Source organism: Athene noctua, chromosome 1 (genome assembly GCF_965140245.1).
Source record: "Athene noctua chromosome 1, bAthNoc1.hap1.1, whole genome shotgun sequence".
NCBI classification, from domain to species: Eukaryota; Metazoa; Chordata; class Aves; order Strigiformes; family Strigidae; genus Athene; species Athene noctua.
The window spans coordinates 257,360,263-257,380,695 of NC_134037.1; the positions used below are offsets into that span (position 1 = coordinate 257,360,263).

The following is a 20,433-nucleotide window of genomic DNA, read 5'->3' on the forward strand; positions in this document are numbered from 1 at the left end:
GTTAAAGTTCTAACTTGGTTTTGCCTTAGTCCAGTTTGAAGACTTTTCTCTTTGTTTCTTCGTAACTGCCCTAACTGGATGATTATGGATTCTTTTTTAAAAAAGACAAAAGCAAAAACTGCACTAAGCATTCAGACTCAGTTGGTCTCACTTTTAAGTAGTATTTCTTCCAACTCTTTAGCAAATGAATTAATTACTTTGTTTTCTATTCTTATCAAATATTTTCTTGCTACCTTTTCAGATGCTTGCTGCTTACAGTCCATTTTGCAGCTTGCCTTTCTGACTTTGTCCCAAAATTTTACCCAACATTTATACATTTTTAGGACTTAGGTTGTTATAATCACAGTCACTTGACACAGCTGCCACTTTTTCAATGTTGATTAGTTGAGTTTCATATCATCAAAAAGCTCTCACTTACGAAAGTTCACTTCTTACTACACTTGCTATCATTCCTTTTATCACTGTGCTTTTAATAATTTTTTCTTAAAATAACAGTGACCATTTCTGAATTAACTGATATTTTAAAACTTGTTCCCTGTGGGATTTTCCACATCAGCTGTGAATGCACAGCAGACTGGTTTTGAAGATCACATTACTTATTCTTCTGAACTTCCTCATTCCCTTCCAGCACAAAATCATAAACTTTGACACTACACTATATGATCACTCAAGGGCAAGTTGTGTTTCATTCTCCCATTCTCAGGGCCCTCTTCCTTACTGTTCAGAATAAAATCTGGAATTATACTTGCTTTTTCCATACTCCCCACCAAAAAGATTCATGAATGTTTGGTCAGTGTGGATGGGATCTATTTCAGTAAAGGGAAGTAATGCAAAATTATAATCAGTGAAAAGAAATATAGACTTATAGCACAGTAGTCATCTGACCTGTGTAAAATGTCTACTTTAGAGCAAGTTAAATTGCAAGTATTTATCATTTGGATACATTTCAACACATTCTCCCTTGATTTTCAAGCAAGTTCTATTTCTTTAAAACTGTCATGTGAATTGATTAAGTCACTGCACTGATCATATATTAACATTCCCAATATATAACATATAATGCTCTACATATTACTACAAAGCAAGGTTACATAGTTGTATTTTTCCTATTGGCTAATCAAGGTTATTGTTAAAAACATAAAGAGAGACTTCATGGACAAGTGCAGCTAAAGGCAACAGAATTTTATAAACTCACCTATGCCAGAGGAGAGCATCATATATCATCCACACCACCACAGGAAAGTAAGCATCCTAAGGATATGGTCAGTGCCTCTGCAAGTAAGTCTTGCAAGGCAAAGGGAGTATCTGTTATAATCCTAACATTATTACATATCTCCATATCCAGGCCCTATAAAGATCATTCAAACATTTTCCAATCCAGTTGCAATTTGGAAAAAAAAAATTCTGAGAAGCGAAACCAAATGGTATTTGCCATTTGTCTTAGTTTTGTAACTAGGTAACAAAATGCACTCTTTGCCCTAAGCAGTTTTACTGCTTTTACCATGAGCAAAAAGCCATTTTAAATTAGAAAGCTGAAAGGTTCTCTGCACCAAAGTAAGGGAAGTCAATCTGAAGGTCAATTCTAACTGTAGCAAATATAAAGCATAAATACTTGCTATAAATAAGCAGAGTCCTTACACTTTATCCTGCTCTATACGTACACATTTTGGAGTAGAAATTGGACAACATTATATTTCTTCAAATGTGTACTGTATTTTGCTACAGATGTGAGTGAGAAGGTGGGTAGGAGTCATGTGGGAGGAACTAAGTAGGAAGAAGTGATTAAACTGTTCATAAGGGAAAGCAAACATCTCACAAAAAATGATAGCAGGACAATGCACAGACACAAGACAAAATCTGATCAGTATAAGAGATCACCTTCCGTCTACAAGGGAGAACCTTGTATAAAAGATCAGAGACAGTACTTAAGTGAGATGCTCAAATACTGCTGTTGTGAACTAGCCATGTGAACTAGCCATATATAATGTCATGTACCAGTGACAGAAAATCCCACAGAATATCTCTGGTAGCCCTTTGCAAAAGCCTAGTTATTTGATTCTCAGAAAGTAGCAGGGGAAAAAGATACCAGCTTTCTCCATATACAAATGTATCCTGGTACTATGCTAGCTCAAGAGGAAAATTATACCAAATTTGGTTAACTTAATTCATCTGACTCAGGTTAGATGGGAGGGAAAATGGAAGCATTATGAGAGTACTCCCTGCAGCTTCCCGGTGCAGCCTGTTCTTTCTCTACTCTTTTTCTTGATGCTGTTGAGCAACTGCCCTTCAGGAAACTTGTTTTATTTCCTTAAGGTAACCTGTGGGATGTGTTGCTTGGGAGCAGCAATCTTGCTCCAGAGCAAGCAGTCTTGTTTTTCTCTTGATTCTACTTCCAGGCTACCAGCTACACTTCAAACTGCCGCTGTGAACCACAAGGCACTAAAGCATTTTTACAGGAGAATGAAATAAAATTGATACTGCTTTTATAGTCCACAATTTTATTTTAGTTCTCTTTGTGATGAAGCAAGCAAAATGTTAGCTGAAAAAGCAAACATATGTTGTAAGGACGAACACACATGAAATACGAGATTCAGTTTAAGACACCTAAACATAGACATGCACACATGTGGTCAGTGTTGAAGCTTAAAGTCAATGGATACCCAATCAATACATGCAGTAAAGCCTGAAGAGCTATTCAACTCACTCTACACAACTCATAGTTGCTCAGTTGAATCATTCTATAGCCTCCATCGACTTTAATGGCAACCAGACTCTCAGCAAGCATGTGGATGTCTAAAATTAAGTATCTTAAATCTGAGGTTGAGTCTTGTCCAAAGACACAAAATTCAGTAATTTCAAAGGCGAAGATTCAAGTGCTAATGTTACCTCCTTATGACTATTAATTCACCTTAATTCTCTCTTTATATAAATTTTTAACTTGATGAAGTCTTGTGGAAAACTATGAAACTGTTTGAAAAACAGGGTCATCATAGGAATTCAAGGAGAAATATGCCCTAAGTATTTGTGTGTAAACTGTAAATCTGAATTTTGCTGCTGAACTTGCAAACTAACGACCTGTGCACTAGGTACTGTACCTATAGATGAAGTTGCCCACCCGGCACGGACAGTGCTTTGAAGCATGCAGGTTAGGACACCTAAAGTAAGTAGGTATGTTTTATCATAATTTTGATTTGAGATTGTAAAGCAAAAAATTATGTGGAAATTTTTGTTTGAATAGGACCACATTCCTCCTCCTAAAAATTTTCCCCTAAAGATTACAATGTATTCATTATGAGCCTCTTTCCTAAAATTATAAGATTTGTACTGCTTTCTGTCAGCAAGGATGTATACACAATGTGTTGCCATTTTATGTGTATGGCTTTTGGAAATAATTTGTTCTCATGCAGGTGATTTTCACTAACACTGGGTTCCCCTTGCTCTTTTAATAGGCAATATAATCCTTAGCATTGGAAGTGGAATTTTAAATTGCAAGAATGGCATCAAGGAACATTACATTTTACTTTTATTGGAGACTGCACTTCCCTAACAGATGGAGAACTTGGGGTTAGATCAGAGTTCAAGCAGCCTCTAACTCTAGACTTGGCCCAGACTTCTCACATGATTTTAAACAAATCAGCTGACATACTGGCACCTCATTTCCACTGCTCTACAATGGAAATAATACTTCTATTGATATTCTGAGCTGTTTCGTTTGGGTTATTCATGTAATCTGTGTATACAGAGCACTCAGATCTTGATGTCAATTAGTATTCAAAATGCTACTTGATAATATTTACATTGTACTTAATAAAAAACCAGTATTACAGGGAGGGATATATTCTGTTATATTGATAAAGGTACACTAGTGATGTATTCATTTTAAAGACATTTAGAACTGAGAAGGAAAATGTTCAGTTTGGTGGTAATTCACAACAGCATAATGAATTACAGCGTGAAGAAACCAGCATTTAAAAATATCCTACCTTTTAGGATATTATTTAGGATATTCCCCCTTTTAGGGGGAAAAACCAGCTTATCATGAATGTAACACTATAATTAAGTTTTTTTCTATTTGAAATATTTTACTATTTGAAATAGAACTTTTTCTATTATTCTTCAATTTGCCTTCAAGGTTCAGATAGGATTCATTTTGTCTCTGCACAGAAGCATTGGGAATATCAGTCTGCTTTCTGAGATAAGTTTTAAACATTTCCAGTCAATTAACTGAAAACGGAAAAATACAGCTATGGCTGCTTTGTCCAAGGTTTTAGTCTGTTTCCAAAGGCAGATCTCTGTCACTACTGATCCGGTGATGCCACCTGGTGGCACTGGGGAAAAATAAACTCAAATTTCCCTCGTCCATGGGGCCAAGGCTGTGGAATAATCTTTCATAAAGCTCCTTGAGGGCTGTAGGCTTGGACCCCTCCCTGTCATGTAAGAGCAATCAGGCAGAAAGAGAGGCAGAGAGGTTATGGGATTTGTCCAAGCCTTGTGGGCTGACTCTGAGACTATGTATACATTCCAAAGGCAATGCCTATTCCTAGCTTTGTTGGGACCCACTCATGGATTTGCTGTCTACTCAAGGTATTTTTATAGGTACCTTCCTAAAGGTGAGCATACACATCTCTCAACCAGACAACGGTACACCATATTCACAGCATAGGCAGGAATTAGGAAAGTGCTGTGATCCTCCTCTTCCATGCAGGAGATTGAGGCTTAAAAAACCTAAGCACCCTAAGGTCACATAGAAGAACAACAGCAAAATCAAAGAATTAAATCCAGATCTCCAAAGTTTAAATCACTTACTATGCTCTCTGTCTGAAAGAAATTTAACCAAGCCTGAGTTAATTAGAAATACTAGCTTTCGGGGTACTATTTGTTCTTGGTAAATCAGATTTGTTATGTTTTAAACAAATGGAAAAACTATTTCTGTAGGGAAATAAGTGTTTCTGAGGGATGAGGCAAGAAAGAACAAACAGAAAGAAACAGACCTACTTTGTGCAGCCCTTATAAAATTAAGGTGTCTGGGACCCTTCACTAGACAATGGTCTAAGATTAATCAGCTCTAAAAGTATCCTGTGCATGACATTTGATTTGCCTGAATATGGAAAAATGGATTCATAATAGTTATTTGTGACTAAATAAGTAAGCAGTGCCTGACTTGGTGATTGCCTGGGGATATGCATGCAGTCTAATTTGGTAATAATTTCCATTCCTCTCTGCTCAATGAACAAGTAAACTACTCTTGCATGACAAGTAAATGCTGCAGCAACACTGGTAACTTTAATTAGAACTTACGGGAAAAATTGCTACCAAACAGACAAAAATCAGAGTTAAAAATTAAACTGTGGCAGTACCGTACAGTGCTAAATAGATGTCTTCTTAAAAATAAAGGAAAATGGACTTTAAAATTTGTATCTGAGCTTCTGGATTTCTGAATACAATGTACTATGAAAGGTTTTGGTTTCATAGTGCTCTTTCAATCAGCCTTTTTTTGCTGCATGTAGCCAAAGAAAAAGAAATTGCATAATTGCCCTGGAGAAATTTCCATTTCTATTCTTAGAGTTTCTTGTCTGTTTTCTTCTTGGCACAGGCCTTTGACTTCCTTATCTCTTCATGCTGATAACCTTGTAAGAGTCTATTTTGGTTTTCTTTCAGTTTCCTACAAACTTTCTGCTTGGGGATCTCTTTAAGGCACCTAAACATCCTTGCTCTTTCTCAGTTTTTCTTAAAGCATTTTCAAGGAACAGTTCTCAGTAAAATATACTACTATGATACTCACAACTTCAAGGTTACTGCACCCCTTTGGTGCTAACTCACTGGATTTTCCATGTATCACAAAGCAGCTCCAGCCACCTTTTCACACCAAAATATTGACAGGTGGAAGGCAAATTCACTTTTCACAGAATCGGCCAGTGGCCAAGGCACTCCTTAGCAATGCAGGAAAACCAATTCCATGGTTCCCTTCCTCATGAAGGGATTTAAACACTGACCAGGAAAGTGTCACAGAACCATACCACAAACTGTCCAGACTAAAGTCATCTTCCACCCCAATGCTAAGCAAAGTGCAGCCAAGGATGCAAGATTCACAGGGACAGAAAGCACAACAGTGGGAGTGAGTGTGACATTGCAGTCTAGGGGGTCCATCACTCATCTGGGATGAATTAATAGAAACACAGAATGGTTTGGGTTGAAAAGGACCTTAAAGATCATTTAGTTCCAACCCCCTGCCATGGGCAGGGACACCTTCCACTAGCCCAGGTTGCCCAAAGCCCCGTCCAACCTGGCCTTGAACCCTTCCAGGGAGGGGGCAGCCACAGCTGCTCTGGGCAACCTGTGCCAGGGCCTCACCTCCCTCACAGGGAAGAATTTCTTCCTTACATCTCATCTAAACATACTCACTTTCAGTTTAAAACTGCTACTCCTTGTCTTATCTCCACACTCCCTGGTAAAGAGTCTCTCCCCACCTTTCCTGTAGCCCCCTTTAAGTACTGGAAGGCCGCTCTAAGGTCTCCCCGGAGCCTTCTCTTCTCCAGGATGAACCTCCCCAACTCTCTCAGCCTGTCCTCACAGGGGAGGTGCTTCAGCCCCCTGAGCATCCTCATAACCCTCCTCTGGACTTGCTCCTACAGGTCCAGTTGTTTGTTTTAGTTCTTTGCCTTAAGGCTATTTATTTATTTTGCATGAAACAGCCACAACTGTACCCATTTTGGATAGTTTCTTTTTTTTGTAAGGTGGCATAATGTGAATGGATATTTAACTATATTTTCAGGACTTTTATTGTCATTCAAAATGCTTTACGTTCAGATTGTTTCAGTCAGATGTTCAATTACTTGACAGAGCCTAAAACATAAATGCTCTTTCTTTTAAATGCATGCTATCAATATATACATGAAAAAAAATTAAAAAGATGTTTTTGAGACTAAGTATGCAAGATATAACCTCGGGCTGAAAAGCCTTTTATACTCTAAAATTTGAAAATTAATTTCAGAGTGATCATCAAATTCATTAGAGGCACAGAGATAATTAACATAACCTAATTAATCTCCTCCTTGTATGGGGCCATTTGCTAGAGCAGTTTAGTGCACACTAGATGGCACCCCTAGCCTAGATGATTTCACTGTACTGCTTTTTCTCCTCAAAGAAAAGCTGAAATCGTGAAATCTTTGGACTCAGTAGTGCATTTTGGGGAAAATGGAACTGGATGATGGGTTAAACCAGGAGATGCTGAGGTCTGCACTGTGTTTAGCTCCTCTCTGCAGTGTTGCCGTACTGTAGATAGCATTAAGCAGAGAAAAGTCTCATTCTGAGCTAAGTACAAGTAACACTGTTAACAAATGCTATAAAAACCAAGAAGAAATGAACAAAATATTCAGAGATAAACTATTTCCAGCCTGGATTTCACGATTTTGAAAGCAAAAAGAGTTCTTTGTGTGTCCCTTTCAGTACAGGGAAAGAACAAGATTAACTAGTTACCAGCAAAGCCCAACACAAATACTTACAGACAAAATTTGATCTCCTCGCTGCAGTTCTCCGCTGAGATCAGCAGGCCCGCCTGCTAGGATGAAAGACACGAAAATGCCTTCCCCGTCTTCTCCTCCCACAATGTTAAAACCAAGTCCTGTGGAGCCCTTGTGCAGGATGATTTTTCGAGGCTCTCTGTATAGAAACAAAGTTATAATGTTTATCTATTCAAAACCCTCAGTGTGTACACATCTCTCAAGGCATCTTAAGCATACTGTATTTTGCTTAAGACACAATGGTCTGTCATTGTCTAAAGAAACCATTTAAGAAATTAGATAATTCTCTTAACTGGAGAACAGGGGAAGTAAGAATTAACAAGTGCTCTCTTTTTTTTCTTCCTCATGGCTGAATCCAAACATCTCTATTAATTTCAGCCCACTGGAGTGATCTTCACCAAGTTAAGTGACAGATTCATTGAAAGAAAAACACAAAGAACTGAACATATTTTATAATCTCATTTACAGCAATACTGTATATACAGGTAGAATCAATCTTTTTTCTAGTTTTAATCTTGCTTTTTTTTTAAACAAATGAACAAAGAAAAAATTCAAAACTCTAGGCAAAACAATGGCAAGCGTGTTTGATCCTGACAGATTTGGAGCAAATAACATTTGTATGATCAAGCTAGTAGAGCAGAATCTCATGAAAATCTCTGGTTTTACATTATCAGGAGCTTGCAATTGTAAAGTCACACCACAGCTTTATCACTGAACCAGACCAAGAGATACCTGGTTTTGCCTTACTTGTTTAAAAACTTGTTCATTATGAAGGAAATCAATAAATAATAACAGCTACATCTCATACAGAACTTTCTATCTGTAAATTGAAAATATGCCTCAAAGGATGTAAACATAATAGCATGTGCTTTATTGATGGGAAAACAGGTCCAGAAAGAGATGACTTTCCTAAGCAATCAGGGTAGCACCCCTGAGAAAGTGTCCCAGGTATTCTGGTTCCCAATCTCTACATACGAGGCCTCAGATCTGTCTCCCCCTTGGATACACAAGCATACACAACCACATACACCCCCCACCCCCATCTCCCCTATTTATTGGCACTTACCCCATTTCAAATCCCTCTAATGATTTATTTTTCAGAAAAAGTGTAAATGCTGTAAGTGGTATGTGTAAATCTTAAGCCCAGCCCTGCAGGTACTCACAAACACACACATTTATGGGTCTGTGACTCCTCACAGAGGAATAAGATGTTCTTCTAATTCTCAAAAAGTTACCAGCAAAGTGACAACTGTAAACACACACCCACACATCCCCCATCTACAGAAACATGCTCCAGAATGTTGCTTGTAAAAAGGATCCAGTATTTCCTCTGTACAATGTAATAGTTCTACATCATATGAATGGCTTTTTCATTTCCAATTTCTTTTTAAAGAGAAGAAAAGGGAGGGGGGAAAAAAGATTAATCGAGGGATGTCTTATTTGCTGTGAGTTAAGTCTTATGGCTGTATACATGGTGACTTAATTTTTACACAATAATTCTGAAATCAGTTGGTGTGTGTTCATGTTTGCGCAGTGCTAATGTTCAAACAGTATCCCCAGCTTGATCATGATCTTTAAATAACATCTCAACTTTCTGAAACCAAAGCTTAAGATTTTTGAAAGAAAAAACTAAATTTTTATAATATTTTTAAAGGTGACTGTAACCTTTAGTGAAAGTATTAGTCCCACTCCATATGATTCTCCATCTTACAACCTTTTCTTAATATTTTATAGTCAGAAAACAACCTTTTAAAAATACAGCTGTGAGAAAAAGACGTATTGTCATGAGGTTGTATATTCTTGAAGTATTTTTAACCAATCAGAAAATAAAAAGGGTTTTCTGTTCTTTTGGAGCACTGTTGTTGATTTGCCTTCTAGCAACACTTTTAGCACCTTCTTAAATATGTGCAGGTTAGACATAATATAATCCAGATCTAAGATATCTAAACAGGTTTTTAATTAGAAAAGGTGGCCTGGGGATTGGAGCAGAACTAGGACAGCGAGCTGGAAGCATGAAATCCTTTCCCTGCTTAGCCAATGCACTGCTGAGTGATCATGGCAAGTCATTTGTTCTTCCAGCTTCAATTTCCTCATCCACAAAATGATATGGTGACATGTTGTCTTCGAGTCCTACACATCAAAAATACTTTGAGAGAGCTGAGCTACTGTAATTATTATTTACCTGAATATTCAGGAAAAAGAGCCAGTAAAGTAAAAAAAATATATTTCCATGCTCTGCTGGTGAGAAATTTGAAGAGCTCTTGTTCAAAATGAAACTGAGTATTTCCACATATGACAGGCAGTTTGGATCATAAAGTTGAAAGCCATTGCTATGGGCAAAACTAGGTCAATGCAACTGGGTATCCACTGAATAGTAAGCTGTGCAGCTCAACAAAAAGTTGGCCCAGTTATTAATCCCTGTCTCTGATCAAGTCAGCAGATTTATGCCTAAAACGCTGTCAGTGCTGTTTTGTAATTTTGGCCTTTTGACAGCAAAATTCACATTCTGCTTTTGGATGATTATGTTCAGAGGAAGCTCAAACAATAACAGGGAAATGTCAGAAGCTGTGATTAGAACACAATGGTTTCTGGCTCCTGCTCTTTAGCCTAATCAGGTCATTTTGGACCTGAGTCAAGTTTGACTATATAGAGACTGACCAACCGTAACATGTCTTCGTATTTCTTTCGTATCTGAGTATCCTGCAGAATCTGAAAGGTGGATTCAAGAACACACAAGTGTTGTTGTCATCATCATAGAAATAACCTTTAGACACAACTGTACTGCAAAAACTACAGTAGTAGTAGGTATATGCCATAATATAATAAAAAACTAAGATTTTGTAAATATATAATGGTCCACACTTGCATTGTGTATTCAGTGTGAAAATGAAAAAAAAAACCCAAAACAAAACTTTATGATGATCATAAAGCTTTGTAGCATGTTTTGAAGTTAAAGTAGGAGAAAAGTTTCTTAAACAAACGACAGTACTGGGCACTGACCAGGTGATCTCTTAAGAGTAATGCAGAACTGAGTTATCAGACAATGGTTTAGCCACACTCAAAGAAAAGGCTTGTTTTGATAAAGCTGAAGATGAGGATGTTACATATTTATTTGCCTGATATCAGTATTTATAGTCAACTCCTTTAATATGATGGTTAAGGAAATCTAAGAAGAGGTGCTCCAATTTTTCTTGAATATCTGGGAAGCAACATTTGGAAAAAGTCCTTTGCCTCTATTAAAAATCTTTATGAATGTATCTCTGATACACCTGAAAGAATGCAGATAAGTGTTGTAAAAGAGGAAATAGAATAAAGGACTTAAAGATGACATGGTAATGGGAGAGTAAGAAGTCAAAGAAAAGTAACTCAAATGTGAATTATGTTTTCTTGAAGAATACGCTCAGTAAAAATGTGTAGTTCTCTGCAGAAAACAGCAACTGAGGCAAAAGTAATTTCAGGGTAACTTAAAAGCTCACTGTTTTGTCTGGAGACAATAGGTGGCACTCTGTAGCTACCTGGTAAAACGGAACAGTCTAACATCCAGTGTTTCTGAAATGCATGTTTCTGCCTCCAGCTTTAACTACTTATCCCATTTACAATTTCTTCTGTGATAAATACAGCTGAAGGTAAGTTTCTAGCTGCTAACAAAGCATACTAGCACTTTAATTTTGTGTGTGCATGTTTTATGCCCTCCCGCAGCTTTGTACCAAATACAAACAGAGAAGAGCAGCAGGGGAAATCAAGCAGAAATTAGAAAGGAGTGTGAGACGAAAACATTCCTGGACTGACAAGGCAGCAGAAGGGGAAAAAAAAAAAAAAAAAAAAAAGAAAAGAGAAAATAAAAGGGAGAAGAGGATAAAGAGAGACAGTGCATCTGTAAAGGAGAACTGGGAAGGAATTAAAAAGGTAGAGAAAAGAAAGGAAGATTCACTATAATAGAGCCAGCAGCAAAGAAGCAAATAAAGTGCTGCGATCCACACAAATTTACAAGCTCAGAAATCAATAGAAGAATCAATTTGGATGGACTTGGTTACTTGCTTCAGGGAGTGCATCAGATCAGATTCTGTAAAGCACATTATAAATTGCAGGCCTGGTATAAGAGTAAAGTATTATTAAATTAATATTTGAAACCAACAAGTAGTAACAAATCAGAGCGGGTAAAACTTCAACACTTAAGAAGATTTCTTCTCTCATAAAAATGTGATTAACTGAATAAATCAAAAAAGTGAGGCCTTTTTCCTCCACAACACTTTTTTTTTTGGTTCATATTTGTTTTATTTTTTCATTACCTTGAAAACAGCTCAGAGTTTTGTATCCACTACACTTGTACTGAGTATTTTGTTTTGATCAGTTTACTCTTTTACAATAAGAAAATCACAAGGCAAAAAATGTGAGTATCCCTATAATTCTTCTATAAATCATGAATCCAGAGTAATTATATATTTAATTTAAGAGATTAAAAACTGGACTGATAAATGAAGGGGAAGAGCTTTTTGAAAATAAGGAATTCTTATAATAACTAACTGAAAGAAAATCCATTTTTAATTTGCTTATTTTGTGCTTCTGGTTACATTAAAGAATACAGTCAGTTTTAGTATTCATCTCACACTGGTGCAGCTCTGTCTTTCTTTTCCACCACCTATATAACTGGGGTGTTGAAATGATTTTCTGCTTTTTGGAACACCTACAGAAATACTAAGCACACTGGGTGCTTTAAAATATCAGACCCTAGAGAGTTCTTCAGTTATATACAACGAAAGAGGTATCCCAGATCTGCAGGAACTTAGAAATATAGCTTTGATCTTGCTTTGGCTGCAGGTTTTTTGTTGTTTTGGTGTGGTTGTTTGGTTTTTTTTTTTCCAAAATGCTGGTTGCTTCACAAAGGCTATCATGGAATCATGCATCCATTCATGCACATGCTGATTTGCTGTTACAGTAACACACATCATAGAAAGCTCAGAAGAGTATTTATTTAACTTACTGTTTGCATTAGGGTAGCACCCAGTCTCCAGCTAAGGCCCCACACCCTCTCTGCAAAGCACTACACACATACAATGCAACAAAAAACATTCAAGCTACTTAAAGTAGCAAATAGCAGGAGGGAAAATTGAAGTAGAAATTGTATTAATTGGTTCAGGTCACACATTAGTAGTACTTCAGGTGGAAAAATAACCCAAATCTAAGGGATCAAGGCACCCTTCTTCTGAGCAGTATGGTGTTTGGCTTCTGACAGTTACCTCTGTGAGCTATGCCTGCTTAGGGTCAGTTGGCTTATCAACCCATTTCTCTTTCAGTACAATACTTCTAGTTTTCCTCTCATGCTTCAAAAATTTCTGATAAATAACCACATGTTTATTTCAGACAGCCAAAGGGCACTCATACTGGAAAGACCTAAAAAAGGTAATTCAAATAGATTGAGCATTCTTCTTCACAGCATTTAACACAGAAAGCTAGAATGGACAGAGAATGTGCCAGAGTGTATGTTTTAAAATTTGATTAATCACACAAGAGAGAATGTGAAATCTTAAGTGACTGAAGGCCTGGAATATGCACAAACACTTTTTTAAAAGACTCTGAAGTTCAGGCAAAACCAAACTCACTTGGCTTCTTTAAATTTTCTTTTGTAACTTCTACAACTCTGCTTCACAACAGTTTAGAGAAAAATCTATCTGTATCTCTCTCATCTGTTGTTTTATTGCAGTACCGTCTCTGTAGCATCTTGGCTACTGCTTTTCCCCTTGTTATTCCCCTTTTAGGCTTGGCAAAATCTTTCTGGCACAATGTGAAACAGCACTACCCCTGTTTTCCTCCCCAGCCCTCCCTCTGATCTACCTTTCTTGTGAGGTTTCCAAAACCCCATGAACCTGGCAGAGGTAGGGAGCTGGCAGACCTTCCTTCCTCCAGTCCTCAGTCCTTTACATCTCAGAGCCTCAGAGAGGCTGAACACATCAGTGTTACCCATCAGTGTTGCACCTGACCCAGTGAGGTGTAATCCCTGATTTGTGACTTTAATTAGGATTGAAAATAACAAACGTATGGAAAACTTCCTCTTATCTATTGCTGTCACACTGAGCATCACAGTCCAGAGGGGTAACTTTGCCTTCTTAAACGGAGACAATGTTTTGGTCATCCATTTCCATTACCTGTAATTGATTAGTGACTTATTATTTCATTTTACTAAATGTTGATATATTAACAACTAAGCCTTTAATGAGAAGTTGATTTATCATATTACATAGCAAAATATAACTTTGCTTACTACAGTTCCCCATTCTGCTTGAAACAAGTATTTTATCCGTTTATTTGACTATGGTTTCCTTGGTATTTTTTGTTGATTGAATGTTAGCATTAACTGTAGAAGCAATACTTTATCCTAACTATAATACTGACTGCATTTTTAATGCATTTATTCTGCAAGCATCATGTCTAACTTGTCACAAACTCTGAAGTATATTTAATACGAGGGAACCTACTGGGAGCCAGGCTTCAGCCTGACTGATGCATGCATGAGTGCACTGGCTTATATGTGTGCGACTTTATTTGTTTTGTGGGAACCCCTCTGGACTTTAACAGTCTTTCATTTTGTCTTTTGCAGAGAAATTAAAGCCTGCATACCAGGCAGTGTTTTCTGCTTACAGCTAGCAAGATGGAATTGGCATACAGGAATAATCTCTTATTTGAAAAACTGGTCTGTATTTTTGCCATGACACCTGACATTTACTTCAAATGCACAGGAGTACATTTCCTAGATTTGAGAAAGCTCATTGATTTCTAGAGTGACAGTGTAGGACAGCTAATATGCTCTTTAACTTTGAAAGGGAGATGATTATTCCAGTACGCTTATTCATTTATACTTTGTCTCACATAAGCACTTGCCTCCCTTCCCTGATCCAGGAGGTACATTATTTACATGCTAATTATCAAAATATACCCTGAAAACTGCATCTCTGTTCCACCTGCTACACCCAACACAGGCAACTCCATACTGGAAAAGTTGCTTTGCATCCTGCTTTTAAAAACTATTGGTTCCAGATTGAAACCACTTTTCTATAAACTGTTTCTTACAGCATTCGAAGGCTCTGTTTACCATGAATGCTCCAGCTTTTCAGTTTGTAAACAAGGCTAGATGAGATGGAAATGGTGACAGGCAACCCTATTGCACTGTCAGGAGATAGGAAGTATTCAAAGGCTATAAAATAGCAGTGCCCCTAAGCCATGTTTCGAAATATCAACACACAGTCTGTTAGTAGCAAGCACCCAAAATTACTTCTAAGACACTTTTGAAACACAGAGCGGTCTGCAGTATCTGTCCTGTTCAGAAAAAAAATTCTTACCCTTAGTCATGGTTCAAATGCTGTTTATTTATGTATAAATATTTTTATATTTAAGATACTCAGTCATGCTGATAAGTTCACTTAAAATTTCCATCAAAACACTCTTGATCAAATAAGTTGAAATCCCAGTTCCTAAGCAGCTCAGCAGAAGAGATAACTGGTAGCATAGAAAATATAATTTAGTCTGAATGTCAACTGCAGAGAGAATAGCTATCGTACACCACTAACTTTATAGCTTCGTGCAACAGTACAGCAGGATTTCCAAATAACAGGTCTCAGCTTTCATTCAACATTTTTCTTATTTTGAATACTCACAGTTAAAATTGTTCATTAAGCCATTTCAAAAAACTCAAGCCAATGTTATTTTCAAATTCAAACATTATAGTTTTCCTGTTTTTAAACCATGCAAATAAACCAGTAGGGAATTTACAAATTAGATCACACTAACAATAACATCAAACACCTGTGAAGTTCATGCTTTTATACACATAATAAATCTGTTCACCTCATGTACAGTTATTACACTGTGAAGAATATATGGCTTGAATGCAAAGAAAATTTAATCTTTAAAGACATCTTTTTTTTCACCTTGATACCCATTTTTCTGCTGTACATGAAGTCCACAAAAGCCCTCCTTAAAAAAATAATTGGTTTTATGTATGCATCCATCACCTAGATGAAAAAACTATTAAAGTTTTTAAAAAATCTGTTCTAGCCAGCTCAATCATCACATATTCAACAGGGTGGAAAGGAATAAATGCCAGTGAATGCAATTCCCCCTGTATTTCTTTAACCCTCCCATATTTCATTTCTCCTTCACAGGACCCAATAATTATATTACTTCAGTGACTACACAGTCAGTCACACAGAGCCAGCATGCAGGCCACAAATATAAGCATGTGCTAGGGATGCACTGCAGGTAAAGCAGCTATTTACAAAGTGCATCTCAAAAGCAATATAATGAGTCACCTAAATACAGGACTCTACTGATGGAAACCCTGTTCCTAAAGGAGAAAAATAACTTTGTTTTGACCTCAAATTGTGTTAGGTATAAACATACTTAGCAGCATGGACTTCACATAAACATTAGAATAAATAGAGCTTTAACATAATGAAATATTTAGGGCTGAGCTGATTACTTATTTTTGCTCAGCGGTGTAATAGGTTAACAGTCCCACTTTCCTATGTGAAATGAAAAATGACTCAGTGTAAGTTGATTAGTAATAATTACAAGCCAGATATTCTTCTACCTCCTGAACAGCAGGAGACCTGTAATATCAATTTCAGATTTCCTGCGCTCTAATGATTCATATACAATATATGCAACTTGTCTGCGTGGCCAGCACAGATTCTGCAATTTATCTAAAAATTCATGTAGACAGATTGATTTCAAAAATTCAGTAGGAGTTTAAACCTGCAGGATACCTCTTGAATTACGAAGTCCAGGAGACCAAATCAGAGACAGCATAACTGAATTTCTTTCCTTAAACCTAATTTAGCAAACTCTTTTCTTTTTTTCATTTTCCTTTTTTTTTTTTTTTAAATCCAATCACCATCTTAATTGGTAAACTTGTTCTGGAAGCTCAGTTTATTTCAAACATCAATTTATTCATGAGTTGATCTGAGGAAAAGACAGGGGAATTTATTATGACTCTCTCTATTAGTTAGAGAGAAAGAGAGAGATAAAGAAAATAAATCTGAAGTGAGGGTGTTTAAGCACTGAGACAAGTTGATCAGAACTTGTGCAAGCTCCACATTTGGTGCTAGTCACAGCTGAACTGAGCAAGACCCTGAGCAACCTGATTTAACTTGAAATTAGCCCTATTTTGAGCAGGAAGTTTGGATGATAACTTTATTTATAGAATTACCTTCCAGATGACGGCCCTTAAGCCATATTCACCCTTCCTCTAGCAACTTCATTATTCAGTCTTGTTTTCAATGAATAACTACTATAGCTGTCCTACACATTTTAAGTAAAAACTTAAAATGTTAGATCTAAATAAGAAAAAAAAAAATTGAAACTTGTGTGAAAAACACTTTGGGTCTCACTTAGGAGTGGATTATTTCACATATCTACCATTTGATTTGCTGACTGCACCACAGTAAAGTTGTAACATAAACCAAAATACAGTAAGATGACATCTTTCCTGTATGGGAACTTTGGATTCTTACTTTTATCACAAGAAAGAAAAGTTTTGAAATGGGACCTGAAAGCAGCCAATGACAAGTTACTATTCATGCTTACAAAACATTTCAAACAGTTCCACATTTCTATGGGAGGGGAGAAACAAATCTAACATTTTTTGCAAATTATGCCAGTCAGTGCAACAAAAATCTGTGTTTCAGTGCTAAATATTGGCTTGTCTAATATTGTAAAGACCCAAGAATATTAATTGTGGTTGTGAATTATTCATACTTTACCCAAATGTTTTTGTTAAAATGGAGTCAGCTAAACACTCTGAGCTATACTTCTACAAGCAACATATGAATATACACAGATATACACCAGCACAGGATTATTATTCTCTATCAGTACTTCTTCATCCTTAGTTCGGGACACTGCTTTGTCAAAAAGAACTCATGCATACATTAAGAAGATAGTGTAAGACTTCACTGGGTATTTCCATGATTAGTGGGAACCATTTTACAGTTAACACACATAAATATTAACACTAGTCAAGTGAGATGAATTGAAGAGATTGTAGTTAATATATCTCCATGACAGATATTCTCATCTCCATGAAAACCAAAACGTCAGTGTAAGTATCTAGAAAGGATCAGCACTAATCTGAAAGTATTTATTTCTTCATCTCACAGACTTAAACATTGTGGTATGCAAAACCACATCTAGCTGACAGCTATGTGTGTGTGGGTAGTTCAGTGTCTGGCTTAGTGGTATATGAGAGCTCTACAGGCAGCTTCAACAGAGAATGATCTTACCCTTCCACAGAAATGGTCCGCTGCAAGCTCACTGTGGGTGGACGCGTTGCAGTGCTGTGCTGGGAATGACTGTATGACCAGGGAAGAATAAAGAAAAGCATTTGTTAAAGAAACAGAAGTTTCTCTTCTTATTATTGTCTCTAGCAGTTTAGGTAATGCCAAAATAGAAATAACAATCAGATTGTTTTACATGTCTAAAGCATTTTGACTTCAGTGATGCTCATCTCTTCAAAAAAGGGTTCAACCCTACAATCTCTCCTGTTTAAAATCAGGTTTCATTCCTCATTAAGAGCAGACAATGAAAATAATAAGTCTCTCTTATCTTTTTTACTCTTTTAAAATATATATACACAGACACAGTTCATTGACTTAAAATAACCCAGATGCTAACTGTTCTGCTAAATACACTAACCATAAAACACAAAGTTAATTTCACAGCAGAAGGTAAAACAGTAAATGAAAATGTTATCCATCTAATTCTCAGTGTTTCTCAGGCAGAATGCTCAGTAAAAGAAGGCATGCATTGCTTATAGTTGCACATAATGTATCATCAAATTTTACAAATTTCAACCAACATTCACTATTTTTATCAGATTTTCAATAGATTGAGTCCACATGAAATTTATCAATTGGAGACACAACGTTTAGAAAAAAATGTAGTGTTTTTAAAGCAAAACTCACTCTGAAAGAAAAATCTTTTTGACTGAAAATCCTGAGGTCTAATGGCTTCTCATATGTTATGTTGTCATGACTAAGGAACCTCAAAAATAGTTATTATGTTACATAAACCCAACAAATTACATACTATACATTAATTTCAGTATTGTACTATTGTTTAATAGTATTGTACCACCCCTGTTCATGTAAATATGAATGGATACCAACACAGCACCAGTCAAATGGAGTTCTGTGATAATAAATTGCGTTCCTTACCCAAGACAATGTGTATAAAAATAAAATAAAAAAGCAGAAGCATCTGGGTATTTCTTCTGATTAGTTTAGATGGCTACATCACATAGTGAGGCCCAGTATTAATAATGCAAACTACACATTAAAAATAAATCTTTAAGTCAGTTTTATACCACTGATTCTACTAACTGCAATTTTGTCTTGCTTTCAAACTCTGTATACAACTCGAGCTGTTTGTTCAGAAGAAGCACAACTTTCATTAAAAGCTAAAACGTTCAACATTAGTGAGTAACACATCTATTTTACATGCGTTTAATCCTGTAGCATAGTCAATACTGTCTGACAGAAGAGATGTGATTTTTTGTGACACATGATATTATGCCACAGGACAAACAAAAGACCTGCTACCTGCTGGTATTTCCTGTTGCAACAATTGCGTTCCTGTTTCATGTTAGTAAACTGCTTTACTCATCCTTGCTCTGAGTACTTCAGAAGGTTTTTGGAAAAGTATATTCCCCTTATAAGAAGTACAGAGGTTTTCTTATCCGTTTTAATAGCAAAACATAGGATGAACAGGAGTATCGTGAATCTCTGGCATCATGGTGTGAACAGAATAGTTGAGCTGGACAACCACTGCAGAATAATATTTTATGAAGACTGGTTAAAATTTCACATTAAGTTTTCATCTTGCAAATGATTTAAGATGTGCATTTTTAAACTACCTTTCTTTTAGCGTTTATGCATTTTTTAAAAGTGTAAAGTTTAGGTTGTGGCTTGTCTTCTGTCCCTCTCCCTCTACAGAGCTGGAAGTGAACATATATCCTTACGTTCCTGTACTGACTTCCCACACAAAATTAATAAGGAAGGGAACAGCCTCTACTCTGAATCTTCCCCTGTATACATGAGAAAGACGTGGCACAGCAGAGCCATAACTCCTACGTCTTCTCCCTGTGCAGCTTGACTCTCAGAAACTTTATTCCCTGAAGTTGCATCAAATGATGCAAAAATATGGCTGGTACAAGGAACAAGAATGAAGCAGAGGAGGGGTGATGATAAATGTCATGGTCCTCTAAGTCACACTGTATGTCAAGCTCTGCTTCTAAGAGAAAGATGGCAATGCCGCGCCTGAGCTATACTGCCAATGCCAAACCCACAACGGAGACTTTAAACCAGCAGCTCGTATTCTTGCAACAGATGCTACATATTTTGTGGGGGGAAAAGAATCTATTGACAAGGCATAGAAAGGTAGAAACTGAAGGTTTCACGCAGGAATTTGATTTATTTCACAGTATGTTGTGTAGCATTCTGTTTTTCAAAGAAATGTTGTCACAGGAAAGAGAAGCTGAGGAATGACAGCTGATTGGGACTTTGCCTTAAAAAGCCACCTCTCCCTGTTTCAAAATGTCCTCCTTACTAGAGCCATGCCATACTATTAGGACCAGAGCCATAATATCTTCATCCAACCACAACTAACTGAACACGCTTGAATTCTGAAAGCTTTGTTTCTTTTGCTGAAAAGGATTTCGGCATTGCCCTATTTTTACTACAGCAAAATTATTTATGTAACTCTGACCAGTTTCAAAATGAGCAAAATTAAGACAGCATTAAAGGTAGGACTTTCAGATGATAACTACTAAAGGCAAATAATTTCCCATTCATCTACAGAACTAGTAAATGATGATGCTCACAAAAACATATTGAAAAGTAAGCACTTGGGATGTGACTATGTT

At 36.7% G+C, this 20,433-nt stretch overlaps 1 protein-coding gene across 24 annotated transcripts in view; it reads right to left on the minus strand.

Moving 5' to 3' along the window:
- Positions 1–20,433, minus strand: part of DLG2 (discs large MAGUK scaffold protein 2) — a 1,037,827-nt gene that overhangs the window by 228,177 nt on the left and 789,217 nt on the right. For all 24 annotated transcript variants that reach the window (XM_074917829.1, XM_074917850.1, XM_074917842.1 and 21 more), the window contains 2 exons: positions 17,795–17,863; positions 7,503–7,659 (listed from right to left, as the gene is read on the minus strand). In XM_074917829.1, the coding sequence (XP_074773930.1) occupies positions 7,503–7,659; positions 17,795–17,863 (226 nt within the window). The remainder of the gene's footprint in view (positions 1–7,502; positions 7,660–17,794; positions 17,864–20,433) is intronic.